The sequence below is a fragment of the Lontra canadensis genome, unplaced genomic scaffold, assembly GCF_010015895.1.
Source record: "Lontra canadensis isolate GAN:19392208 unplaced genomic scaffold, GSC_riverotter_1.0 scaffold98, whole genome shotgun sequence".
Taxonomy (NCBI): Eukaryota; Metazoa; Chordata; class Mammalia; order Carnivora; family Mustelidae; genus Lontra; species Lontra canadensis.
In genome coordinates, this window is record NW_022631092.1 from 5,776,575 (window position 1) to 5,804,387 (window position 27,813).

Consider the following 27,813-nt stretch of genomic DNA (forward strand, 5'->3'; position numbering starts at 1 on the left):
TCTCCCGCAGGCAGAGATGCGGCTGCTCCTGCTCGTGCCCCTGCTGCTGGCCCCGGCGCCCAGGTCCTGGGTGAGTGCGGCCCTGCTCACAGCTCTGCCTGGGCCCCCAGCTGGAGTGCAAGGCGGGGGGAGGAAGGGGATATGGGTGGTGGGGCGCAGGCCCTCAGCTGGGAGGACGCCCTGGGGTTTAGGACGCCACAGCTTGGAGCCCCCTCTCCCAGTCGCGACCTCCTGTGGGAAGCTGGGGTAAAGGCAAGTCCTGGGACCCCCAGCTCTTTCAAAAAGGGGTGCAATCTGAAGCTGTCTGACCAAGGGGCCCAGAGCAGCCTTCCCGGCTGCAGGGCGCAGCACTGGCAACTTCCCCCCACCGTCCTCCTTCAGAAGGTGCTAGGTGCACACTAATGCCCGGACTCCCCACTCCCCATGTTGTCTTCCAAGACGGAAGGAAGGGGAGGGGGCAGTGCTGGCTCCAGCCAAGGTGCAGGGCGACCCGCCGGTTACTCTGCAGATGAAATGAGTCAAGGGGTGCAAAAATGCCCTGAGTCCTCTTAGGGGCTTTCTGCCTTAGAAACACCTGAGTGACCCCCTCCCACCTCTTCCCGCCCACAGCATGTGAGCTGGGGTTTGGTGGGGATGCTGAGCTCTCCTCCTGTCGCTGGCTCCAGTCGCTGGCTCTGGCCGGGGTGGGGGCAGAGCCCCCCCCACCCCAGGGTCCCTTCTGGGTGCCGACAGTGGTGAGGGAGGCAGAAAGTGCAGATGCAAACCCAGGCTGGTCACGGTTGGTTTCCTCTGCCTCTACTCCCACCCCCTCACGCCCCCTCTCACACCCCTGCGCAGGGCAGCCCTGGGAACAGCACAGCAAGAAAGAGGGTCCCTGAGTTGCCTTGCGGTGCGGTGCGTCGGAGGGGGGGGGGCGGGGAAGGAGGAGGGGCTTGTTCGGGGAGCCGCAGGGGCAGGTGAGGACCTTGACCGGCCAGCGGGAGCGTGGCCTGGACGAGCTCATTCCGTCCCCACACTGGCAGCTCATGGTTGGGGTAATTATGGGGAAACAAAACATGCCTGATGCGAAATGTGCTTTCTTTCCTCAGCCCGTGTGGAGGGAATCTGGCCGGCTGGCTCGCTCCCTCCCTCCTGCCCGCTGGTACCCCTCCCCGCAAACAAGTGGCTAGCTGCCTCAGGGGTGCTGGGTGCAGGAGGCCAGGGCTGTTTGTAAGGCTCTCGGCTCCTTGTGCTGAGAGAGGCGCCTGGTGTTTGCTCTGGGAGAGAGAATCCAGGCTCCCAAGCGGAGATAGGGGTATGTTTTTAGGTAGGGGCCCTCTGAGTACCAACTCACACCTCTGAGGGTGTCTTTTCCTCCAGGCTCCCAAGGTGAGACGGCAGAGTGACACCTGGGGGCCCTGGGGGCCCTGGAGCTCCTGCAGCCGGACCTGCGGAGTGGGCATCAGCGTCAGGGAGCGCCCCTGCTTCTCCCAGAGGTAGGGGGGCTGGGCGGGGCCAGCCTGGAGTGGGGGGGACAGGCTGCTCAGGGGTCAGCTGGGTCCTGCCACGGCACTGGCAGAACGCAAGGAGCCGTGGGTTTGCTGTGGGAGCAGCGTGCCTGGAGTATTGAAATCGAATACACTCTGATTCTGACAGTCAGCCTTGTTTTAGGGGAGCTAGAGCTGAGCCTGCTGCCCCCAGCCCCGAGTCCCTAGCTCCCAGTGCTACGTCTGGCATGTGGCAGGTGCAGTAAATTCTTGGCAAACCAACAATCTTCAATTCCTAGCATGCAGAGTTTCTCTACCTTTGGTCTCTGTTGAGTATAGACGTCTCCCACTTCAAGGGAAGTTTAAGCCCCTGCTATGTGTCCTGCGCTCTGACACGTGCTAGTGAAGGCTGGGGCACAAGCAACGTGGGGGTGACCTTTGTCAGTGGTTTGAACTCAGTCTTCCTGAGCACCTCGTGGGAGGAAGACGAGCCTCGAGCTCTTAGTCCAGGCATCATGTGCTCCCTAAACTGCAGAATGACCTTGGGGGGGGTGGGTATACATTACATCTTACTTTCTCTCCAAAGGCCAAAGTTGGGTCTTCTCTGGAAGTTTGCTTTAAGAGGCAAGGTAGTCCCAAGTTAGAGGACCTCCGAGATACGCTTCTGAGTCTAGCTTTAGTCTAGTATAGACACAGGGCTCACCGCGTCTGCCTGAGGGGATCTGTGTGTGCAGGTCCCCCTCCTCTGCCCCAAGTGGCCTGCAGGAGAGCCCGAGGAGGAGGAAGGGGTGTTGGTTCACGGGGTTCAAGTCTTCCTGGTGTTCTCGTCTTCAGGAGAGATGGGGGCTCCAGCTGCGTGGGCCCTGCCCAGAGCCACCGCTCTTGCCACACCGAGGTAAAGCCTGCAGGAGTGGGGACCCCAGCTTCCGGGAGCCCCTCCCTTCCTCCCCTCCCAGTTCCCCAGGGCATCCTCCCGCAGGTGCACAGTCTGGACTTCGGGAAGCCCCTTGCTCCCCTCCCACCCAAAATGACAGCCTCCTCTCCAGCAGCCCAAGCCCCTGCAGGGGAGTACTCAGGAGGCCTGGGGGCCCACACCCCCAGTCCTGAGCTGATGGGGTAAAGGGAATGGTTGGTGGGGACCAGTCACACCACCCCAGGTGCAGTGGGGTAGGCGGACCCCTGTGGAGGCCCCACACGTCCCTCCCCTGCAGAGCTGCCCGGCGGGTGCCAGGGACTTCCGGGCAGAGCAGTGCTCCCAGTTCGACAGCCAGGACTTCCAGGGAAGGTGGTACAAGTGGCTGCCATACTACGGAGGTGAGTGGAGGTCCCAGCGCCTGCACCCCTGCTGCCGCACCCAGCTGCTCCAGATCTCTTCTGCACGCTGACTTTCCACGGCGCGGTGCTTACCACCATATTACAGACGCTCTGTCAAATGCATTTTAAAAAACTCACAGGACCCCCCAGCCGGTACTCATCGCAACACAACAGGGTCGGGGGCCGGAGGAGTCATTTTGAGTCTCTCTATCCTTCTATACATTTTCAAACAAGGCCACTAGGCCGTGTCTGTGCCACTTGGAGCCCTGCTCTCTCTGGCCTGCTCCGGAGGCGTTCCTCGTTCCTCGTGCTGCAGAAGCCATGGGGAATTAGGGTGCCGGTCAGGGCAGGCCAGGTGGGGGCCAACTGAAGGTCAGGGCTGCAGGGGGCTTGGTACGGCAAGAGCCCATTTACTCAGGATCCGTGGGGCCCACGGGCTTGCTCTGAGTGGCTTTGAGGAGGGTGGTTAATTTTTAGAGCAATATAGTTTAAGGAAAAAACCCGTGTATGTGACTAAAGCACTTCAGATGTGTCAGAAGACTCCTTGGGCTCCTCCTTCTGAGTAATAATGGCCACTGCTCGTTGCCAGCAACTCCTGAGGAGTATGGCATCTGGCTGCATGACCATTTATATTCTGTGTGTGCTGCTGCACGGGGAACGGGGTCTTGGCTGGAGGGGTGGCCCCAGGGTAGTCTGCGGCATTCACTGCTCCTCCTGGATAATTTGAATGTATCCATATTTAAAAAAAAATTTATGTATTTGACAGAGATCACAAGTAGGCAGAGACACAAGCAGAGAGAGAGAGAGTGGAGGAAGCAGGCTCCCCGCTGAGCAGAGAGCCCGATGCGGGGCTGGATCCCAGGACCTTGGGATCATGGCCTGAGCTGAAGGCAGAGGCTTAACTCACTGAGCCACCCGGGCACTGCCATCCACATTTTATAAAAGATTTATTTATTTGAGAGGGAGCGATCATGCAAGAAGAGGGAAGGAGGGAGGGAGAGAGAGAATTCTAAGCAGACGCTATGCCCCGCGTGGAGCCCTGCTCGGGGCTCAATCCCACAACCTGAGATCACAGTCTGAGCTGAAATTGAGTCAGATGCTCAACCGACTACACCCCCATGTGCCCTAAATACACCCATGTAGAAGAACCAGAACACAGAGGAAAGGGTCACGGAGGGATGCCTTCTCTGTGGTGCAGGTGACTGCGGTCCTAGTAGGACTTTTGGCTGTTTAAACAATGTGTGTATAATATTTAGATGGCTATAAAAATGAAAACTCCTAAGTGACCTTGACCCCACACCTCTCCTAGGATTTGGCCTAGCATTCCATCTAGCCGTTTTCACATTTTTGTCTCTATAAACACATACATATTTGTAATTATTACGTAGCCCCATTCTGCATTGTGTGGGAGAAGCGTCTCCCCACGTAACCGTATGGTCCAGTATGTTACAGCACAGCCCACATGCCTGCTGGTCTATTAGTAACTGACTTTGAGGCGCGGGTTGTTAACACATGGGCTGATTATAAGGCTGCGACAGACCTCTCCAAGGGGCTAGCTTTTTCCCTATCCTGGGATTTTTCTTCCACTTGATCCCCAGGGAGGCTGCGGTTTTGTGAACGTTTCCAGCGGGGGTGGGGTGGAGTGGGATTCTCTCCCACTGGGAGAGCCCATGCAAGGGCTTTCTCTCCGCATCCCCCGCCCCACGTGCGTGCTTCTGGCCCCGCCCACCGTTCACTGTGCCCAGGAGAGGACTTGCTGCTTGCTTGGGATCTCAGTTTCCCCCTCTGTCTGCCTCAGCCCCAAACAAGTGCGAGCTGAACTGCATTCCCAAGGGGGAGAACTTCTACTTCAAGCACAGGGAGGCTGTCGTGGATGGGACACCCTGTGAGCCTGGCACACGGGACGTCTGTGTGGATGGCAGCTGCAGGGTGCGTGGTGCCCTGTCCCCCCTCCCCTGCGGGCTGGCCTGGGGTGTATTGTGGGATGTCTCCGTGCCCTGCACCAGAGGCTCTCAGGAGCTTAATATCTTCTCACGGGCAGCTTTGAGGTGTCTTTGCATCACAGATGCCCTGTGACCTTCTCCCCTTTGCCCTTTGCGACCAGGCACCCCAACAGGATCACCCCTCTGGGTGGCAAGTTATAGAAACCCCATGAAAACTGACAAAGGGGAAGAAAGCCCTCCAGGGCTGGGCTGGCTGGCTGCAGGGGCTGGAAATGTCTCCTCGCCTCTGGGCTTTTCTCTCCTCTGGGTCTGCGCTGGGATCCTGGGAGGTATGCAGAGGGTCAGCAGCAGCTCCCAGCTCTAGCTGGAAAGGGCACCCACTTCTCAGGGGTCCCAGTGACCCAGAGTTGCCCCGGATTTGTCTGGGCTGGGGGATTCCTGTGAACGACTTACTTGGAGCATGGCGTGGAACCCACTGACTTGCCCCACATTCACTGTTGGGGAGTCTGTCCAACCTGGGACAAACGAAAATGTATTGTTGCCAGAGAAGGGGAGACGGGTGCTGAGCTGTGGGAAGGGGTAAACTGTCAGCCACAGGCCAGATCACTCGGCCTTAGTGGGCAATGAATAGCTACTGCCCCCCACCCCCCCGATCTGAGCAGTGATTTGGGTTCAAATCTTCATGTGTCCGTGACCTCTGGGGTCTTTCTTCTCTTCATCTCTGCCTGGTAGGTCGTGGGCTGTGACTACAACCTCGACTCCTCAAAGGAGGAGGACAAGTGTCTGCAGTGTGGGGGTGACGGCAGGACCTGCTACCCCGTCACAGGCACCTTTGATGCCAATGACCTCAGCAGAGGTGGGGGTTGTTGGGGGCGGGGGCCCACAGGCAGTTGAGGTGAGGGTCTGTTGCCTGTCCCTTCCTTGCCTGACTTCCGCTCCAGCTGAGTCACCCTGGTGGCCCTGCAGGCGTCTGATCTGGCCCTCAGGTCATGCCTTAGGGTGGAGGTCCAAGCCTTTCCCTGGAGCCTGTGGGCTTGGGCTAGTAAGGACCTCTGCCTCCTCACCCAGTGTAGGCTCACACTGCCCGCGCTAGGTACCCCTCCTCACCCCCTCTCCCTGGCCCTCAGCTGTCCCCTCCCCCTTCCCAGTCAGGCCTGCCACTGTCCCTGACCCTGGCTGTGCTGCCAGGGGCGTGGGGGGTCCTAGAGTGTCTCTGCCCCCGCAGGCTACAACCAGATCCTCATCATTCCCGCGGGGGCCACCAGCATCCGCGTGGAGGAGGTGGCGGCCAGTAGGAATTTCCTGGGTGAGTGCGGGCTGGGGTGAGTCTGGGCGGTGGCCGTGGGGTGGGTCCCTCCGCGGCAGCCGACCTGGGGCTCACACGTGCGCAGCGGTGAGGAGCCTGCGGGGAGAATACTTCCTCAACGGGCACTGGACCATCGGGGACGCCTGGGCCCTGCCCGCGGCCAGCACCGTCCTGCACTACGAGCGCGGGGCCGAGGGGGACCTGGCCCCTGAGCGGCTCCACGCTCGCGGCCCCACCTCCGAGCCCCTGGTCATTGAGGTGAGAGGCTGGTGGGCGGCGGGGGCACTCGGGAAGCCAGGCTGAGGGGGGCGGGTCCGGGGGGGGGGCGGCCTCAGCAAGGATCCTCCCGCACAGCTCCTCAGCCAGGAGCCCAACCCCGGTGTGCGCTACGAGTACCACCTGCCCCTGGGCAGCTCGCGGTCGGGCTTCCGCTGGAGCCACGGCTCATGGAGTGACTGCAGCGCCGAGTGCGGGGGAGGTGAGCCATCTGCATGTCCTGGGAGCCACGTGGGGGCACCCAGGGCTCAGGGAATCCACAAAGTGCCCCCCCCCGACCCACCCTCCAAGCTCAGAGAACCAGAGAAGGCTTCCTGGAGGTGGTGGCATCTCAGAGGACACTGTATTCCTTGGGCAGCAGAGGCTCAGCCCTGAGTGGATCACCAGGGGTTAGAGCAGGGCACCAGCACCTGCACATAACACCTCTCAAGCCTCAGTTTCCTCCTCTGTAAATTGGGGATAATGATGGCATTTATCCCAGGAGGTCATCTGAGGCTTGATCAAGATGTCACTTGGAATGCATGCAGAATGGTGCCCAGCCCAGAGACTGCCTTTGGTGATTATTGACTGATCACCTGCCCTTGATGCCTGGGCCTCTGCAGGTCACCAGTCCCGCTCGGTGTTCTGCACCACTGACAACGAGGTCTACCCTGACCACATGTGCCAGCATCAGCGGCGGCCGGCCGACCACCGCCCCTGCAGCGCTCACCCCTGCCCGCAGACCAAGCGGTGAGGCCTTTGCCAGTGCCCCCACGGTGGGGCCCAAGCACTTGGGTGGGAAGGCACTGGGGTCTCTAGACTACTCTAGATGTTGAGCAAACAGGTGGGTGTCCAGGGCTCCCTACAGCTGGGGCAGAGTGGGGAGGAGGCAGCTGTCACTGTGGGAAGCAGCGGGAGGATGGGTGCATGAGCGTGAGGTCCGGGGCTATTCTGTCCACCCGTGTGTGCCCACACAGGGCCCAGAGCATCCAGGCTGGTGGTGGGCAAGTGGGGGGAAGGTACTGGAAGCCCTGTCTGAGCCAGCAGGGGACTTGGCTCGACAGATGCCAGGAAGTGGGCCAGGGACTGGGCCAGGGGGCCTGTGGGCATCAGCAATGCCTTTGTTCATGCACGAAGGACCTCTTACCTGCACCGGCCCAGAGCGTGGCACCTTGCCGGGGCCCAGCATGCACGCAGGAACAGGTAATCTGCAGGCCGCAGGTTCCCTGCTGGGCTGGCGCAGTCCTTCCGCCCTCATGGCCTCGGTGGCAGCTGGCCTTGCAGGATGGTGGTGGGCTCGGCTTTGCACGGTGCCGCTGGGGCTGTCCTTTCCTCCCGTGCCCCAGGGCCGCTCTGGGAGATGCTCCCAGCAAGGGCAGACACAGAGGCAATGGAGTCTGGCTGGGGATGACAGGGGCCCTGGTGAGGAGGACAGGAAAGCCAAGAGGGGGGCAGCCAGGCTCTGTGTTGTAGGGACCAGTGCTTGGTGGCGAGAGATGGCAGGCAGAGCAGGCGCTTGGCCTTTTATGCAGAACTTTCTACCCCCGCACCTGTGCAGGCCCAGATGTTAGCATGGGCCAGGCTTGGGGGATTCCCAGCGCACTCCTGTGTGTGACAGCTGGGGCTCCCTTGGGCCTGGACTCTAGCCCCTGCTGCTGGGCCAGCCTTACCGGATTCCTCTCCCCACCAGCTGGAAGACGGGGCCCTGGTCGCCCTGCTCGGCCTCCTGTGGCGGCGGCTCCCAGTCCCGCTCTGTCTACTGCGTCTCATCTGATGGGGCAGGCGGCCAGGAGGCCACCGGGGAGGCGGAGTGTGCAGGCCAGCCTGGGAAGCCCCCTGCCACCCGGGCTTGCAACCTGCAGCGCTGCGCAGCCTGGAGAGCGGAGCCCTGGGGAGAGGTGAGCCTCTGCCCGGCGGGGTGGGGACCGAATCAGGCACTGGGTCTATGGGCTGGGGCCGCAGCAGAGCTGGGCAGGGAGGCTTGGCCTCCGCTAGGGAGGTAAAGTGACCTGCTAGGTGGTCTTGGAAGCTGTTGCCAGGGCTGGGACTGGAAGCAGGTGTTTGGACTCTCCCTCCTTCTCCAGGATTCCAGGCAGGGTGGGATAGACTTTGTCTTGCCACGAAGAAGCAGCCGGGCACCTTGCTGGGGGTGGGGGGCGAGGGAGGAGCTGGCACCGACTGGGGCTGCTGGTCTCTGCTTCCAGCACCTATATATGTTCAAGTCTTGAACAGGGGAATGTGGAAAATGTCCCTAAGCTTGGTGACAGCAGGCGTGGTGTAGGCTATACGACCTCAGAAGAGGGGTTCAGCTTCTCTGAGCCTAGGAGCTGGACGTGGGCCGGGGGTGGGTGGGGGGGTCCGGCTGTCTGACCTGCCATGGCCCCTTTGGGCGGGGGAGGACAAGCAAGCTCCCGCCGACAGCCTGGTCCTTGCAGTGCTCTGTCAGCTGCGGTGCCGGGGTCCGGAGGCGAAGCGTCACCTGCCGCAGTGATGAGGGGTCTCTGCTCCATGCCGCAGCATGCCCCGTGGAGGACCGCCCCCCCATCACGGAGCCCTGTGTGCGTGAAGACTGTCCCCCCATCCAGGACCAGGCCTGGCGTGTAGGCGCCTGGGGTCTGGTGAGTGCTTGCCTCTTCCCCCGCCTCCTCCCTGCCACCCAGTCCTGGTCCCTTGGGTCTCTGACAGGCGGCTGGACACGTGACCTTCCCTGGGTCTGGCCTGCCTCCCAGGCATCTTCCCCCTCCTTCTCTTCCTTGTGGGGACCCCCAACCCCGGGGTCTTGCTCCTTTTCTGAGCCTGTCCTTTCTCCCCCTGCCCACTCCATGGGCCCCAGTGTTCCAAGAGCTGCAGCACGGGGACCCGGAGACGCCAGGTCATCTGTGCCGTCGGGCCTCCCAGCCACTGTGGGAGCCTGCAGCTGTCCAAGCCCAGGGAGGCCGAGCTCTGTAACACACAGCCCTGCCATCTGCGTCCAGGTGAGAGACTGCGGCCAGTCTCCCCATGCCACGGCCATCGTGCCTGGCTTGTCTGGCCTCCTAGCTAGCGGCTCCTGGAGGGCCAGGTCCTTGACTTCCTCCTTGCTATTGACACCCCCTGGCCCCCCAGAGCTTAGCATGAGTGGGGTATTCAGTAAACGTTCACCGAATGACTGAGTGAGTGAGTAAGCCCCGCTCCTGTCCTTGTCTTCCCCTTCTCCTCACCCCCATCCCCGCTGGCAAGAAGATGCCCCAGGCCCGAGGAGCTGCAGGGGGAAGAGCCCAGAGGCCGGTACTTGCTTGGTGTGAGGTTGTGATATTGAGGAAAAACAGGGGATGCAGCTCAGCTCAGGGGGCGAGTGGGGATGGCTGCCTCCTGCTACCACAGGGAGGTGTGTCTGGCCCGGATGTGCTTCTGCTGGGGGCCCCGTGAGCCAAGCTAGTGAAGCCCCGAGGGAAGCACAGGGCATGGTGGCTAAGAACCAGGGGCTTGGACTTGACAGCGAACCTAAGTTTAAATCTCTGCTCCATTGCAGACCAGCGGTGTGGCCCCGCGGCAAGTGCCTCTCCTCCCTGATTGTCAGTTTGCCCATCTGTACAATGGGGTTCATAGTGCTTTTCAGGCCCGACTGAATTGTAAAATAAACTTAATGGTTATTTTTAATAAAATAATCTAGGTTTATTGTGGAAAATTTGGAGAAATTAAGAAAGCAACACAGAGACAAGTGAAATGGCCCTGATCCCTGCTTTAGTGGGAACATTCGTTAGCGTGCTGCTGGGTCATGTGAGCAGGCTTCTGTATGCGCTTTTCCCCCTTAAAGCCACTTGGTGTGTGAACATTCTCTAGCCCCGTGATTCCTCTACGGAAGTCCATGATGGGCGGGAAGGTAGAATTTAGGTGGTTTCTAGGGTTCCTGGGTGGTTCAGTTGGTGAGGCATCTGACTCTTGATCTCAGCTTGGGTCTTGATTTCAGGGTCCTGAGTTCAAGCCCAGAGTTGAGCTCTGTGCTCCGTGTGGAGCCTACATTTAAAAAGAAAGAAAAAAAGAAAAGAATTACACTGAAGGGGCTGCCTGGCTGGCTCAGTCAGAAGAGCGTGTGACTCTGGATCTTGGGGTGGTGAGTTGGAGCCCCATGTCAGGTGTAGAGAGTGCTTGAAAATGTTTCTAAAATTTAAATAATGTTTTATTTAACCTTAAATATTTTAAACATATAATCAGTATAAAAATGATTGAATAGGCTATTTTATATTCTTTTTTCACATGATTAAAAAATCTTCTAAATTGAATATATTTATTGTTCAGAGCATTTCTTAATTCAGATGCAGAATTTCAGTGGCATACTTGATCTATATTTAGATTTTGTAGGATGTGCAGTTGGAAAAGTAGATTCCCACACCCAAGTTGTTCCCAACATACTGAAGCATCTTCTAGTAAATGAATTGTCAGTTTTTCAGTTTAAAATTAAATTAATTCTAATGAGAATAAATGTAAAACGTGGTTTCTCAGTCACTCTGGTCACATTTCAAGTACTCAGTTGCTCTGACTGAGGCCAGCAGGGACCTCCGAACCTGCCCTCAGCCAGGATGTGGGGGTGGTGGCCGGAGTTCTGTCCAGGGGCTCGTGCTCTTAGGGCTGGGGACCTCCGGCTGGGCTGCAGATCAAATTGTCTGATAGGGGGAGCCTGGGTGGCTCAGAGGGTTAAAGCCTCTTCCTTAGGCTCAGGTCATGATCCCAGGGTCCTGGGATCGAGCCTCACATCGGGCTCTCTGCTACGCTGGGAGCCTGCTTCCCTTCCTCTCTCTCTCTGTGTGCCTCTTTGCCTACTTGTGGTCTCTGTCTATCAAATAAATAAATAAAATCTTAAAAAAAAACCAAAACAAAACACAAATTGTCTGATAGGCCCAGGGGAGCCCCTGAAAGCTTTGGAGTTCAACAGTGACAGGGTGAAAAGATCTTGAGGAGGACAGACAGGCACCTGCCTGAGAGCCAGACTGAAGGGGAGGCAGTTGGAGCGGGAGCCTGCTGGGGAGCAGGGCTGCAGAAATCCAAGAGCCCCCAAAAGCCGTGAAAACGAAGGGTCAGGCACTCGCCCAGCAGACCCTGGTGCCTAGAGAGTGCGTGGGAAGCGGAGCAGGACTGGAAGCCCGAGAAGGTGGAAGGGAAGAGTCCCAGGAGGGGAAGCTAGGAGCATATTCCCGGGCTGCTGGGGACTGGGACTGCAGCGCTGGAGGTGGGCCGTGCGGCAGGAGATGGCGGAACAGGGGAGGGAATGGGCCTCCGCCTTGTCCCAAGGTTTGGCCTGGGCCGGGGAGGCAGTGAAATGAAAACAGATTTTACCGTTTATCTACTAGACTTTTCCAACCCTAAATTATTTTTTAAATATTCCCTGGGGACTGGCAAGATGTAGTCCAGAGGGGGATGGAATTTTTTAATTTATTTGAGAGAGCGCATGAGAAAGCATCAGTGGGGGGTAGGGAGAGGGGGAAGCAGGCTCCCCGCTGAGCAGGGAGCCCGATGCGGGACTGGAGATCATGACCTGATCCGAAAGCAGACACTTAACCCACTGAGCCACCCAGGCGCCCCTTCACTTCTTTTACATAACTTTCCTCCGTTATGTAGTAGTGTGCTCACTGTGGAAAATTTGAAATGCGTTAACAAATAGAAGGGACGCCCCTGCCACCCGCTGCCTTCCCCATCCCCCCCGGGTGCTCGGAACAATGAGCATTTTGGGGCATGGCTGTTATACATCATTATAAAAATTCCTGTCGTCCGTATTTAGTTTTTTGCATTTTTTTTCTCCATTTTATGATGAAAAATCTTTTTAGTAACTTTGAAGTGGTTAAATATCATAGACCATAAAATTCACCTATTCTAATGGTAACTCATGATTTTTAGTAAGCTTACCAAGTTAGACAATAAGATGGCGAAAAAAAATTTTTTTTCCACATTTCTGAGCAGCCCCTAATCTGAGTCCCCAAACTGGGAAGATAGGCCTGTGCGTTTGTGTTAACTGCACTGGAATTAAACAGAGTGTCACATTAATTGCAGATTACAGTATAGTGACTCAGCGATTCTGTACTCATCATGACAAGTGAATCTTAATCCCCTTCACCCATTTTCCCACCCACCGCCCCTCTGGTAACCACCAGTGTGTTCTCTATAGCTGAGAGTCTGTGAGAGTCTGGTTTTTGTTTCTGTTTTTTCTTTGTTGGGTTTGTTTCTTTTCTTTCTTTCTTCTTGTTTAAGATTTTATTTATTTATTTGACAGAGATCACAAGTAGGCAGAGAGGCAGGCAGAGAGAGAGGGGGAAGCAGGCTCCCCGCTGAGCAGAGAGCCTGACGCGGGGCTCGATCCCAGGACCCTGAGACCATGACCCGAGCCCCGGGTTTGTTTCTTATATGCCACATATGAGTGAACTCATTTAGTGTTTGTCTTTGACTCAATTTGCTTGGCATGAAACCCTCTAGATCTGTCTGTGTTCCACAAGGCAAGATTTCATTCTTTTTTATGGCTGAGTAATATTCCTCTGTGGGGTGTGTGTGTGTGTGTGTGTGTGTGTGTGTGTACACACACCACTTTGTCTTTATCCATTCATCTATAGATAGACACTTAGGCTGCTTCCATATCTTGTCTATTGTACATAAAGCTACTAGGAACATAGAGGTGCACATATTTTCTTAAATTAGTGTTTTCATATTCTTCGGGTAAATAGTAGTGGAATCATGGTGTTACGTGGTAATTCTACTTTTAATATTTTGAGGCAGGATGGTGAAAAATCTTGAACATACAGAACAGTTGAAGAACTGCGTAGTAAGCAACCACATATCCACACCTAAATTCTACAATGACTGTTTCGTTATATGTGCTTTTTTTTAAAGTTAGTAGTTTTTAAAAGTTTTTATTTATTTATTTATTTGACAGAGAGGGAGCGAGAGAGAGACACAAAGATCACAAGTAGGCAGAGAGGCAGGCTGAGAGAGAGGGGGAAGCAGGCTCCCTGCTGAGCAGAGAGCCCGATGCAGGGCTCGATCCCAGGACCCTGAGATCATGACCTGAGCCAGAGGCAGAGGCGCTTTAACCCACTGAGCCACCCAGGCCCCCCTTTATTTTTTAAAAGATTTTTAAATAATCTCTACACCCAGCATGGGGCTCAAACTCATGACCCCAAGATCAAGAGTCACATGCTTTCCTGACCAAGCCAGCCAGGCACTCCACTTTGCCCATTTCCTTAATTGGATGGCTTGTCTTTTCATCAGTTCAATCTACACATATCATTTTTTGTTTTATGTAGTTGGGATCAAACATAGATACGAATTTTATATCTGGCTTTTCCTTTTGCTGCATTTTCTTTTAGCTTTTTTAAGTAACTAAAAATTCTTGAAACTTGGGAAGGGTGTTTTATGGACTCACAGCTTGTTCTCACTTCCGCTGTCCCGGGGGCCCTGCCTGAGCAGTGGGGTGGGGGCCCATGGAGGATGAGGTGGCTACTGCTCAGGCCTGATTGCCTGCTCCCTGCAGAAGTCCCCAGCGTGGAGGAGGTGCTCGATGGCCCCAGGGATCCCCGGATGTCTTTGGGCCCTCAGGTGGCCGCCAACCCAGGTGAGCCGCTCAGTGGACGCCCCCAGCCCAGAGCCCGGGAGCTGGAGGTTGAAGGTAGGGCAGGTGGTTTAGGGGGGATGGAGAAGGCAGGTCAGGTGTGGACAGATGCAGGTGAGCAGCCAGGTGGCGACCTCACGAGTCTTTTCCTTCTTCCTTCTAGATTCCAGAGACCAGTGGTGGCTCCCCCAGGAGCAAACCTTAGTGCAGGGTAATCCCAGAGGAGCCCAGGGCCTCCACCTGCCAGGCCTAGCCCCCTCTCTGCCACAGTCCCTGCACCAGCAGCCACCGCGGTCTGGCTTGGCACCCCAAGACTGCAGACACAGCCCCTATGGGTGCTGTCCTGATGGCCACACCGCGTCTCTTGGGCCACAGTGGCAGGGCTGCCCGGGAGCCTCTTGTCAGCGGAGCAGGTAGGGACCTCTTCCCAGTCGGCTAGGGAGGCGGTTTGCAGAGCTCCAAACGGGACTCTGCAGGTGTCTCCCCGCTGCCCTGCTTGTGCCTCTTGGCGACTCAGCTTCCTGTGGCTGATCTTCCTGATGTGCAGAGTGGGGGTAAAATCTCTGCTCTCACTACAGAAGTCGGCCTGAGCTCTGGGAAGGCGCTTGGGATAGAAATCTAGCATTCAGATCCAAACCAGTCTACCGGTCTGTCGGGGCATGGGGTGCTGAGAGCCCAGACTTTGGGGCCAGCAGCCTGGGGGCAGGGCGGGATCCCCGGCTCAGCCACTTACCAGCTGTGTTCTGGTGATGGGGGCAAGTTCCTTAACTTCTCTGATCTTGGCTTCCTCTGCTGAGAGGTGGGGACAATGACAGCCACCGGGATACGTGCCTCCTTCCCCTTCCGTTCCCACTCCCGGCCAGCAGGGCTGGAGCAAGTGGTGGGCTCCTCTGCTGTGATCTTGTAAAACCTCCCTGGGGACTTGCTCTGTGGGCAGGCTTAGTGAGTTTCCGCCTCTGTTTTTGGGGGGCAAGGCTGGAGTCGAGGACCCGTCAGCTATCAGGGCGACGCTCTGCCTGCTCGGTTCCTGCTGCCTCCCAGGAGGTTGGCGGACATGGCAGAGCCTCGGCAGGCAGAATGGTCTGCCCTGTGTGTGGGGACACGCTGTCTCCCGCTCAGGTCCTTGACTACTCAGCCCCCAGCACGGGGAGCCTCAGAGCCTGGGTCCTGGGATGCTGGTCGCTCGGGGCCCTGGAAGGGTTGGGGACTGGGGTGGGTGGTGAGGAGACAAGTGTGTGATGCCTGTCTAGGTACGGGTGCTGCCCTGATGGGGTGTCTGTGGCTGAGGGGCCCCAGCACGCAGGCTGCGCAGGGTCTTACAGCAGTGACAACACCGGGAGAAGGCCGGGGTCAAGAGCGGTGGCTTCTTCGGTAAGTGTCTGGTTTACACGAGGGGGCTGGGATCCAGCCCCCAAGCCTGCTCAGGGCCACTGTGATCCAGGCTCTCTGTAACTTGGGCTTTGGAGAAAGGAGGTCCCTGAAGGCTGCTGGCCAACAGGGCCTCCGAGATGGGCCTGGGCTGAAGTGTGTGTGTGTGTATGTGTGTGTGTGTGTGTGTGCGCGCGCGCGCCCGCGCGAGCCTTTATCTGACCTTCCCCTGGCCTCTCATCTCCCCTGAGGCTCTGCATCAAGGCTCATAATTCTGTCCCTCTCTCTTCCTGTCCTCCTTCCCCAGGCAGCCTAGAGTCCCTAGCAAGAGCCAGACCTATCCCCAACATCCCAACTCTAGGGCGCCTGGGTGGCTCAGTAGGTTAAGCCGCTGCCTTCAGCTCAGGTCATGATCTCAGGGTCCTGGGATCGAGCCCCGCATCGGCCTCTCTGCTCAGTGGGGAGCCTGCTTCTCTCTCTCTCTCTCTCTCTCTCTCTGCCTGCCTCTCTGCCTACTTGTGATCTCTGTCAAAAAAAAATAAATAAAATCTTAAAAAAACAAAACAAAACATCCCAACTCTAGGCTTCCTCCCCAGGCCCCCAAGACCCACCAGCCCCGGGCTCAGCAGAATGAGCCCAGTGAGTGCCGGGGCTCCCAGTTTGGCTGCTGCTATGACAACGTGGCCTCTGCTGCTGGTCCTCTTGGGGAAGGCTGCGTGGGCCAGCCCAGCTACGGTGAGTGGGTGTTCCTCCATCCTTCCTGGTGATAGGCTCTGGTCCCCCTCGGCCCCCACACCTCTGCAGAGCCCCACCTGGAGCTTCCTACTAGCACAGTGATTCATTCATTTCTTCAGATATTTGCTGATCACTTACTAGGTGCTGGGTCAGAGAACAGTGCCACGTTGTTCTTGTTTCCCACAGTTTGCCCTTGAGACCACCTGTGAGAGTCGGGGAGAGCTGTAGGCAGGGCCCCCACAGAGAAGGAGGCTCGTCCTCTCCCCGCCCCCTCTAGCGGCAGAGGTGGAATGGTGGTCAGTGCCAGGATGGACAGGGGTGTCCCCACCCGGCCTGGGATGAGCCCTGGAGGGAGGTCACTGAGGCTGGACCACGGACTGTGTGGGCGGCACTGCCAGGGACTGTCATGGGGACTTCAAAAGCCAGATGGGCTGGTGGTCAGGGTCTGCAGGAGGCTGGGCCCCTGGGTGGGCTTCAAGCAGAGCCAGCCATGGTCACACAGGGAAGTGGCGTGGGCTCTGCTGGGGAGGTGGGCGGGTGAAGCAGGCAGGTGGGGGCAGCTGCGGTGGGTTCGAGGTCCAGGAGCAAAGGTGGGCCCGCACTGGGCATCTTCACAGATGTTCCTGGGAGCTGAGGGCTGGGTTCTCCTCCTGAGCTCAGCACGTCAAGGCCAAGCCCTTGGGCTGCTTGGGGCATGCACTCTGGTGCCCCGGGTCAGGCATGGGGAGGTGAGGGGCATGAGGGGGCCAGTCCAGGTTGCTCACGGCCCTGACCTTCTGGAGGGCTCTAGTTCTGTGGGTGGAGCCCAGTAGGTCTGGGCCGTGGGCAGACTTTGCCCCCAGGGCCAGGTGAGGAGCCCGGGCAGGGGTATAGACATGTTCCGTGAGCTGGGAAGGGCCTGGCTCCGAAGTCCAAGGCAGAGGGGATGGGGGGCCCTTGTGGGGGGTGCTCTGCTGGGCCACGTCCGCGGCTTGGTGACACTCACCCTTCTGGCCCCTCAGCCTACCCTGTGCGGTGCCTGCTGCCCAGCGCCCACGGCTCCTGCGTGGACTGGGCGGCCCGCTGGTACTTCGTCCCCTCTGTGGGCCGGTGTAACCGGTTCTGGTACGGCGGGTGCCACGGCAACGGCAATAACTTCGCCTCCGAGGAGGAGTGCATGAGCCGCTGCCGGGGGCCTCCCGCCGGGGCCCGCGGAGATGGTGGGGGCCGCGGTCCCGGGGGCCAGCAAGAAGCCAGATGGCAGAGGACGGGGGCGACGGTCCAGACGAAGCCCTTGCCTTCCGGTGGCGTCTCGTGGCGAGACCGAGAGCCTGGGCCGAGGGAGGAGTCCCACGCGCAGGCCTTTGGAGAGCGGCCTTGGCGCGGGGAGCTGGGGGCCAGCGCCCCTGGCCTGGGCGGAGATGCCGGGCGACCAGCGCCACCTTCCGGCAGCTCTTCCTACAGGTGAGGCCTCCACCCCCACCCCCACTCCACCCCTCCCCCCCCACCCCCGCCAGGGGCTGCACCTGTCGGAGCTAACACCCTGAGTCAGCAGCCCCCCCTCCCCCCCCACCTCAAGTCCTCCAGACAGCCCTGCGGGGAGGGCCTCGTTCCTGTCGTTGCACACATGGGGAAGCTGCCTTTGGAGACAGGAGACTTGCCAGCAGATGGTGGTGCCATCTTGGTCAGACCTCGCTCCTACACCCCAGGCCTGTGTAGTCGGGAAAGCTTGCAGGCTTCATGACCTCCGGCGAGTCCTCCAACTTCTCTAAGCCCCCGTTTCCTGACGTGTGAAATGGCGATGTTCTCTCAGGTTTACTGTGGGTTCCAGTCTTGGGACTGTGTCATGAGAGCTTTGGGGAGAGTAAAAACCAAATAAGTAAAACTTTACATTCCAAAGGGGTCAAGCATGTCATTTAGTTCCCCACAAGGACCTGGTGTGAGGGATCTCTTGGGGCCCCTCCATGCCCTGGGCTTTGCGCCCACCCTGCAGCTGTCACAGGACCAGGCTGAGGTAGCAACGTCCAAGGGCATGAGGGGTGGATGGAGAGGGGCATTCCCGAGGCCACTGGCTTCTGGAGCTTGGCCTCCTGGGAGATCCCCTGACCCCGACAGTGCTGGAGACAGGATGGATGCCAAGCCTCTGGGGTGGGGACTGATGGAGGGGAGTCCCCAGTCCTGCACTGAAGCCAGCAGCACAGGTCCTCCCCTCCGCCCTCCCCAGGATCAGCTTGGCCGGCCAGGAGCCATCCCTGGTACAGGCGGCCCCGGGGCAGTTGGTGCAGCTCGTCTGCCGAGGTGATGACACCTCCCTGGAGCCCCATGGCCAGTGGCAGAAAGACGGGCAGCCCGTCTCCTCCGACAGGTGTGTGTGTGGCAGCCCCCGATGTCCCCTGGAGTGGGAGGGTGCAAGCAGGGCTCCAGTCCCCTCCGGTAGGAGGGGGGGGGACCTCAGGCGGGCTGGGCTTGTTGTCGTCAGAAGCCAGAGCTCAGTCCCCCACCTCCTCACTCAGGCACAAGCTGCAGCCGGATGGCGCCCTGGTCATCAGTCCCCTGTGGGCAGAGGACGCTGGCATCTACAGCTGTGGTGGCAGCAGGACGGGTGGTGACTCTCAGAAGATCCAGCTTCGTGTCATAGGTCTGTCCTGTGCCCCACCCACAGGGGATTCCCATGGGCCCCAGGCGGGAGGCCGTGGCTGGGAGGGCCTGAGCCAGGGTGCGCCCGCTCTGGAGTGGCCCTTCCTGCCGGCAGGGACCCTGTGCTCCAGTTGGGCCCAGGTGGAGGTCTCACCCTTCGGGGCACTCATTTTTCCACATGTCCCCGGCCAGCTTCATGACCCCTCCCTTCCTTCCGCCACATTCTCTGCATGGCTCACCTCTTCTGGCCTCCTGACAGGGGGTGATGTGGCCGTGCTGTCTGAGGCTGAGCCAAGGCACTTCCCTCGGACCAGGGACCCAGCTCAGCGCCACAGTCCTTGGGATTCCAGCCTAGTGGGGGACAGAGGGGGCCCAGGGGCCGTCTCCTCCTTGCAACCTCGGCCCACGACCAGGTAACTCCAGCAGTGCCGTCCTGCTCTGGGCCTACCCCACTTGGAGGCCCAGGGGTGATGGGGGTCTTCGTGGTGAAAGGAGGGGGTGGGGTGGGGCACAGGGGTCTGCTCGGTGAGGATGAGAGAAATGAGGGGGAGCCCTCCGGCCCTCCCCAAACAGGTGAGGGGGATCTAAGGCCCAGGACCCAGGGGCTGAGGGAGGGGAAGTTCACCAGGAACTAGAGGGTCTGTGAGGCCTTGAAGGAAGTTTGTAGAAGGGTTGCAGAGGGCTGGAGGGCCCAAGTCAAGGACTGAGTAGCAGAGGTGCAGGGAGGTGACAGTCAAGATTCTGGGGCAGGGGTGGGGGCAGGCGGCAGGGAAGGCAGGAAAGTCCCAGGAGGTTGTGGTGGCGTCCTGACCCGAATGAAGCAGCTGTCAGGAAGCTGAATCTGGAAGGAGAGAAGGGGGCCTCGGGCTTGTGCAAAGGGTCCCCCTCATGGCTGTGGGGGGTGTGTTCTGCAGGCTGCTTCTGGACAGGAACCAGCCCGGGGTGGTGGACGCCCAACCAGGCCAGCGGGCCCGGCTGACCTGCCGTGCTGAGGGCTTCCCGCCCCCCGCCATTGAGTGGCAGAGAGATGGGCAGCCCCTCTCTTCCCCCAGGTTTGTGTTCAGCTCCTCTCTTAGTCCTCCTGTCCCACCGCCAGCCCCTGACCCCGTGCAGACCGTGGGGGAGGGAGTTGCCAGGTGCCACCTCTGTCAGTCCTGAGCAGGACCCAGTGGCTCATGAAAGATGCTGCGGGGCTGCAGTGCTCCTGGGGCCAACTGACCTTTGGGTTTCTGGGTCTTTTCAGTGGTGAGTGGGCAGGAGTAATGGGCCAGCTAAGGAGGGGTGATGGCTGAGGGACAAAACGGAGACAGACTCATTTCTGGCTGTAATCACAACAGCTGCCATGTACCCGTTATGAGCACGAGGCTTGTTCTCCGTGGTTCCCTCTGCCCAAGAGCCACCCTGAGGTAGGTGCGCTCTTATCCCTGTTTTACACACGGGCGCTTACCACCACAAAGCTCCTAAGGGGCAGAACCAAGATTTGGGCCTACTGAATGAGTACAGCGAGAACCACAAAACCACGCTGGAATTATTTCGTATCCGGAAGCTTGAAAGGATTTTTCTATTGCCAGGCTTCAAAGTCGGGCACCTCCAAGTACATGAGAGTGCCAGCAGCTGGAGGACCTCAGGGCCTAAGGTCAGATGGCCCTTTGCTCAGACCCCACGGAATAGTAGGGTCCACTCGGCCCTTCCCCAGGGAAAGGAAGACCCTGCCAGCCCCCTCGGGATGGAGACACCTGACTATGCTTTGTCCCTAGACACCAGCTGCAGCCCGATGGCTCTCTGGTCATCAGCCACGTGACTGTGGAAGACGGTGGCTTCTATGCCTGTGTCGCTTTCAACGGGCAGGACCGAGACCAGAGATGGGTCCAGCTCAGAGTTCTGGGTAAGGTGGCAGTCCTGAGCGGAAGGGTGAGTGGGGCTAGTGACCTCTGAGGTCAGGTGGCGCAGGTGGGACAGGATTAGCGAGTGGCTGACCATGCTTCCGCCTTGGGCCTAGGGGAGCTGACCATCGCAGAGCTGCCCTCCGCTATGATGGTGCCAGAGGGGGACACGGCCAGGCTGCTGTGCGTGGTGACAGGAGAAAGTGTGAACATCAGATGGTCCAGGTAAGGCTCTAGTCCACACCGGCCTGGCCCTCAGACCCACACCCCTGAGGCTGTCCCCTGAGGTGGCCCAGCTTTTGTAGGGATAGTGCGGTTCCCACCCTTCGTTCTTCAGCTCCTGCCTCCGGTGGGGGGGCCGCAGCACCCTCTTCCTGACAGCGAGGCCCCGTAGGACCGGTCTCTCTTGGTTGGGCTATACCAGGATTTCTCAACCTCGGCACTATTGATGTTTCAGGCTGGATAATTTTTTAAGATTTTACTTGAGAGTGAGTGAGCGGGTATCTAAGTCTTGTGGGGGTGGAGCAGGAGAGGGGGAAGCAGACTCCCCGCTGAGCAGGAAGCTGGGTGTGGGGCTCAGTCCCAGGAGCCCGGGATCGTGACCTGAGCCAAAGGCGGCCGCTTAACCCACTGAGGCACCCCGGTGTCCCGACTGGATAATTCCTGATTGTCAGGGCTGTGTTGTGGATTGTGAGGGGTTTGGCCGCATCCAGGCCGTCTCCCCACTTGATGCCAGCAGGACTCCCTCCCGTCATGACAAAGGACCATGTCTAGAGCCGGCGCACCCTGCCCGTGAGGTTGAGAACCCTGGGCTAGACTCCACTTTGGAGACTTCAGGGTGTTTTACTCCACGTTAGTTTCTCTTTTATCCATTCCCTCAGCAAACGTTTTTTTGCCCCCTTCCTCCTTGCCATGTGTCAGGAACTGCCCAGGCTCTGGGGCTCTTGGTGGGCCCTGAGCCCCCCAGACACCCCCAGGTAGGAGAGGGCCCAGTGTCCGCTGAGCTCTGGAGATCGGCCCTCAGTGCTGTCAGTGCCTGGAGGACGGCGCTGCCTCCTCTCTGGAGCCATCAAGGAAGGGGGGCCACACACGTGACTTTGTCTGGGCCCTGAAGGCTGAGGAGGGGAAGGCTGCTCCTGAACAAGCCTCAGAGGTGGGTGTTGGAGATGATGTCAGGCTGGGAAGGGGCCTGTGCAGCCGGGAGCCTCTGTAGGCTCCATGCAGGCCTGCCCTGACCGGGTCTGGCCTCCGCTGCTTCTAGCAGGCCTGTATCTTCTTCTTTGCTTCTGTTTGGTCTTCCTAGCAGCAAACATGTCCAGGATTCCCCGCTTCAAAGCAAAAATGAAAGCTACCCTGCTCTGACCCCCATGTACCCGCAGACTCTGGCCTCTTCTGGAGTCTCCCCCTCACAGCACGGCTTTTCGGACTGGTGGCCTCCACCTGCTCACCGCCCGACTCAGCGCAGCTCACATCACCCCCGCTTCAGGGACACTGCCCTGTGTCTGACGAATCTCAGCCCCACGTGACCTGCTCTTCCGCCGACCGCGACCGCGTGCACTTCCCGGCATGCTCCCTCTCCTCGGCTCCGGGAAACTCCTGTCCTCTGGCCTTCGCCCTCTTTCTTTGGTCACTGCTTCCGTGTTCCTGGCTGGCTCATCTCACACCAATCCCTCAGAGGCTGGTGCACCTCAGGGGCTGTCCGTGGTTCTTCATCTAACTTCACCTCGGGCAACATTTTTGGCACATGGCCTCCTGGGTCATGCAGTGCTGATACACTGGGTCTAGACCCCAAATCCATCACCTCCTGGTATCTCACGGGCACCCGAAATGCAAAATAGTGGAAAAGAGCCTTCACCATTCAGCCCTCTTCCCCACTCCGGATCTCCCCGTGGTGGAGAGGCGCCACTATTACCCAGCAACCCAAGCCCCGAACCTCTGTCATCCTTCATCTCTTGCCCCCCACCTCACAAATCAGACCCTCCCCCATGTATGCACTTCCCGGCTCTCTGCTTTCAGGTTTGTCCTTGACCCAGGAAGCGAGCCTTTCCAAGGACAGATACTTGGTCCGTCCTGCTTAGCTCACACCCCGCCATTCCCCGCTGTGCCCACTTCCCTCCCTGCTCTGACCATGGCCACCCCTTGAGCTTGTGAGTCCCCTTGTTCTCCCTTTCACCAGCCGGCTGCTCCTCCTCCTCCTCCTCAGGTCAGGGCTCAGCTAGGTCATCCTCAGGGAAGACCCCCTGAACACCTGTACCCTAGCCCAGTGCCCTCAAGACAGGGAGTGCTTATGTCCCTCACTGAGCACAGGGCCTGGCCTCATGGCTGCTTAAAAGAACTTAAAAAAAAATTATTAGAGAGAGAGATCACAAGGAGGCAGAGAGGCAGGCAGGAAGAGAGGGGGAAGCAGGCTCCTTGCTGAGCAGGGAGCCCGATGCGGGGCTCGATCCCAGGACTCTGAGACCATGACCTGAGCCGAAGTCAGAGGCTTAAGCTAACTGGGCCACCCACATGCCCCTTAAAAAACCTTTGTTGATGAGAAGTGAGAGCAGGGTTCCTTTGTGGATCAAGAGGCAGATTCACAATAACTTAGATCAGCGTGCTCAGAGTGAGTTCACCTCACTTTTGAGTGACTTTGCTTTGAGAATGTTCTTTTTGGCACCCTGACCCATCTGTTTCTTGAGGTGAGGGTCATCTGTCCACAACGATTACCTCCTCCCTTTGTCTCCTCGTGGGCCCTGGCCGGCTCTCCCAGCGTCCTCTCCCCCCCAGGAATGGACTGCCGGTGCAGGCCGACGGGCATCGCGTCTACCAGTCCCCAGATGGCACCCTGCTGATCCACAACCTGCAGGCCAGAGACGAGGGCTCGTACACGTGCAGCGCCTACCGTGGAAGCCAGGCAGTGAGCCGCAGCACCGACGTGAGGGTGGTCCCGCCGGGTAAGGGGCTTACCCCAGGGCCTTGCTCGTTCCTGAGAGCTGGGTTTGTGCTGCACGGGGCGGGGAGGGCAGGCTCTGCGGTCTGGGGGACCCTAGCAAGAGTCCTGACTCACTCTGCCAGTTCCTGGGAGCGTCACCTGTGGCAAGGGGCTCAACCTTCCTGAGCCTCCCTCCTCCCCGGTGCAGCAGGCAACCTCACCGCCTGGGAGAGCTGTGGCAAGGGTGAAGGAGATGGTGCGGAGGGAGGCATCTGGTAACAACAGGTGATGTCAAATATCACTCAGACTTACTGATTCCGAGAAAATAGGATTGACTGGAATTTCATTATAGTACTTTTAAGGCGGAGAGGCTGTTAAATGCGTCCATTCTAATCAGTGGCAAAAAACGGTCCTAAGATTGAAAAGTGCCTTTATGGCTCTTTGACCATGTAACCCAGAAAGGGCAGGGATTAGTGTCCCCATCTTACAAATGAGGCAGATATCCAGAGACCGTATGTGGTGTTTCTGTAAGCCATACAGCAAACGAGGGGCTAAGCTGGGACTAGACCCTAGTCCTCATATTTACTATTCTTTTCCTTAAATGATTATACCAGTAACTGGCAGAATGTTACTTGCATCATTCAGCAGTTTGTGTTCTCCAGCTCTTGCTCAGAGTTGAATATTAGTGCACCTAAGGCCCATGTTGCAAAGCGGTGTCATACCACTAAGAAAAAAATGCTGCTCCCACTGTTCAATGACACAGTGCTGAGACACCATCCATGCAGATGCAGTCCAATTTGAGGTGTTAAAATGGGAAAATCTGCACATCTCAAAATCGGTCAGGTAGACTGTAGTTTAATGTTGGATTCACAAGGGCTGTAAGGTTAAGTCAGAGGGCCAGGGGAAGGGGAAGGCCTGCCCTCCGCCTAGTCTGCCCTTTCATGGGTCCTTGGTCTGGACCCACGGACTGACCAGCAGGGCAGAGCCCCAGGCTGAGCCGCCAGCTCTCGTGAGGCCTGAAGCGGACTTTTCAGGAGGGCCTCTCCGGTGCTGTCTGCCCGGATGCTCACAGCGGTCAGGGCCCTGGCACCGCCCCAGGAGAGCTGCTCCCGCCCCGGGGTTCTGAGGTTGCTATGCTGCAGGTGGGGAGTGGCCTTCAGCTAGAGGCAGAAAGTCCGCTTAGTGAATCAGACTGACATGCAGGCTTCCAGTTTCTGAGCTGCTTAGGACAGCCCCTGGGACAGGGCTAGGTGCTCAGGCTTGGTGACGAGTGCAGGGGCGCAGGAAGGCCTGACCTTCACTAAAGTGCTAGACCGCCGGGGCCGGTTTTCTCTCCTCCCTGCCCAGCAGATTGATCTCTTGTCTACAAACCAACCGGACTTAACGAGACCCGAGACAAGCTGGAACGCAGGCTAGTGTGAGAAAGAGCTGTCAGAGGACCCAAGTGTTCGTGTTTGTGACTCACTGCAGACACGTCTACATGGGAAATTATAATCAGAAACCCATCTGACAGCAAAGTCTGGTGGGGCGTCTGCTGATGTGTGGTTGCACGCTGCAGTGTCTGGCTTGGGCTGCCTCCTGGACAGGACACCTTTCTGCTGGGGGAGTGTTGCTCCTCTCCTATTTTGCGGGCACCTTACTTGACTAGAAGCTGTCTCGCCCCTCTCTGTATTCATTTTGTTGATTATGCTTTCTGTAGGGTCTCACTGCTTGAGGCCGCCTCCCTGTGCCCGATCCGTGGTCTGGTGGCATACTGGAATTAGCGTGAGTGTCCAGGTAGCAGGCCTTGAGTTAGTCACGCTCTGGTGTAAGGGACATGCTTCTGTTGAGGATTTCTCAACCTTCTTGCCTAGAAGACCCGGGTGAGAAACAGAAAACACCGGAGGGAAAAAACAGAGGCTTGCTCCTTTTCTGAAGGAGAGGGAGTGGGGCTAGCACAGCACAGTTCAGCACTCAAATTCTAGCCACAGTCACTGTGCGCCCAAGGAGCTGTTCCCGTCTCCACTCGGGCAGAGAGCTGGAGTCACTGGCCCAAAGTCACCCCGCTGGGAAGCAGGAAAGCCAGGACCGAGCTCAGGCGGTCTGGCTCCAGAGCTGCTGTGTTTCCTCACGGTGCTAGGCACCGACCCTCGGGCCCTTGACAGGCCCCAGGGCTGCAACTGCTGAGAGCAAGTCAATACCAAAGTTACTGATTTTTTTTTTTAATGTATAAATGGCTTGATATTTATATAAATGTGGGTACGATTGACTCCTGAGGAACGTCTGTGCAGTCAAATCCACATAAAACTTTGACCCCCCAAAACTTTACTAACAGCCTGTTGACTAAAGCCCTACTGGTAAGTTAGCATGGACTGTATCTGTATTACATACTGTGTCCCCAGCAAAGTAAGCTAGACGAATGTTAAAAAATCCTAAGGAAAATACATTTACAGTATTGTACAGTATTTAGTGAAAAAAAAAAAATGTGGACCCGCACAATTCAAACCCGTTGTTTAAAGGCGGGCTTAGTACTCTCATTATACTGATATCCCAGATCTGTATGAAATCAGGTACTGAGACCACCCAGGTATGATCTTCTTGTATTCTGGGAGAAAGCAGGGGGAGAGGAGATGAAGATCAGCCCCATGAGGCCTGACTTTAGGGAAGGTGCTATTCAGGCCTAACCCAGCTGAGTCAGAAGAGCCCCTTCCAGAAAGAAAACGGAAATTAACCAGATGAGGCCACTTCAGTCCCAAGATGAAGCAGTGGGATAAAACTCAGAATTTTCTTTTTTTCCACTTTTTTTTCGCTGACCCGGAGATTGGGAGTCCCTTGCTCTACAGCCCTAACTCGCCAGGCGCCTCTCTCACGAGGGTTTTTAAGGCACCAAAGCTAGCACATTCAGAGGGGGCGGTTAGAACCATGGCTCCTAAGGCTGTTCTCTTCATCACCTTGTCTAAGAGCTCGCTGGCTCTCTCTGGGGGAAGTGGGAGGACTGGGAAGATGGGGAACCAAGTGAGGAGATAAACTGGGGCTGCCGAAGCCACAAACCCTTTAAGGTTAGAGGGAATCAGCAACGAGAGGAAGGAGACAGCTCTAGCCCAACTCCATCTTACTTAGGGCGGATGCCCCGCCTTTCCTTGCCAGTCCAAGGGCGAAGGCAATCGTCATCCAGCTCTGCAGGTCACAAGCTCGAGGACAGGGAGTTAACTTCGAGGGATGAGTCATCACGTGGAGTCAAGGTTTGAGAGTCGGTCCTGGGCTGAGGCTGCAGGACCCCGGCCTGTCCCGTGAGGCCCACGGCCGCGGGCTGCACAGAGGTGTTAAGAGTACAGAGCGACTGTGCTTTTTGGAAACCTGGCGTTCCTACTGTTGCTTTCCTTTTAAGGCAAAGAAAGGGCAGGTGGGACTTCTCAGCCTCCACAGCTTCCTTACCCCTCTCTCCCCCGTCGCTTCTTTCCACAGCGCTGCCCGGCCAGCCCGGGGCCCTCGGAAGGGAGTGTGTGGACCAGCCCGAGCTCGCCAACTGCGAGCTGATCCTGAAGGCCCAGCTCTGCGGCAACGAGTATTACTCCAGCTTCTGCTGCGCCAGCTGCTCCCGCTTCCAGCCTCCCGCTCAGCCTGTCTGGCAGCAGGGATGAAGGCTGGCCACGGGCCCGGTCCTGAAGCAGCCCTCGGCCTGTGGCCTCTGGCTGGCAAAGGGCTCTGTCCTTTAGAGAAGGGGCCCTTTCAGGCCGCCCGCCTGGCCAGCACCCACCTGGAGCTCCGCTGCCACAGGCAGCTGTCAAGAGGCATCTGCTTGGAGAAGACCACCCTTTCCGGCCTCCTCCCTCATTTCTGTCCTGCAGGATCCGTTCACGGGGTTCTAAAGAAAGTTACCAGGGTTCTCAATTCATTGAAAGCTGGGTGGGGAGGTGTGGAAGGGTTTGGAAGGTACCATGTATCTCCCGGGCACACTAACTCCTGCCGGGTCAGGCCATTTCTCTTTGCTAGAAGGCCCTCGCACGTAGGGTCCACTGCTCCGGTTGCGCTCACCCTCCTGGGCAGGCAGCTTCAAGCCCCCGTGCGGCCAGTTAACGGCGCGCTTGTGAGCGCTCCTGCCAAGGTGCAGCATGGCACATGCGGCCAGGACGGGGATGGGGCGAAGGAGCAGCAGCTGGTGCCGTCAGCACGGCCGAACTGGGAGCAGCGCCTTACTTCCCTTCGGAAAGCTCCCCCTCCGGAGGCCGACGCGCAGAGCCTGGCTGTGAGGGTCATCTCACCCCGCATCGAGCTGACCCGCTCTGCGCAGTGACCAGCAGAACCAGACCATTAAAAACTGGCACTGGCAGGACGGGGAGAGAAGGGGAAGGCACTGCATGAACAACGAAGTGGCTTCAGAAATGGCTGGAGGTCTCAGAACCTCCCGTTCCTCGATGCTGCTAGACGAGAGGCCTGGATTCAGCGAGCTTCCAGGTCCCT

General features: G+C 58.1%; 1 protein-coding gene across 1 annotated transcript; it reads left to right on the forward strand.

The window, feature by feature from the left end:
* Nucleotides 1–16: 16 nt before the first annotated feature.
* PAPLN (papilin, proteoglycan like sulfated glycoprotein) lies at nt 17–27,049 on the forward strand. The gene is made up of 26 exons (XM_032837440.1): nt 17–70; nt 1,360–1,475; nt 2,301–2,361; nt 2,678–2,780; nt 4,579–4,709; nt 5,456–5,579; nt 5,949–6,029; nt 6,115–6,287; nt 6,384–6,507; nt 6,908–7,034; nt 7,975–8,182; nt 8,720–8,902; nt 9,118–9,259; nt 13,780–13,860; nt 14,021–14,270; nt 15,108–15,228; nt 15,822–15,960; nt 16,962–17,403; nt 18,164–18,304; nt 18,453–18,577; nt 18,836–18,989; nt 19,491–19,628; nt 20,334–20,461; nt 20,576–20,684; nt 23,229–23,395; nt 26,818–27,049. Exons 1-26 carry the CDS (start codon nt 17–19, stop codon nt 26,991–26,993), a joined length of 3,798 nt encoding a protein of 1,265 aa, XP_032693331.1. The 3' UTR covers nt 26,994–27,049.
* Nucleotides 27,050–27,813: the final 764 nt, after the last annotated feature.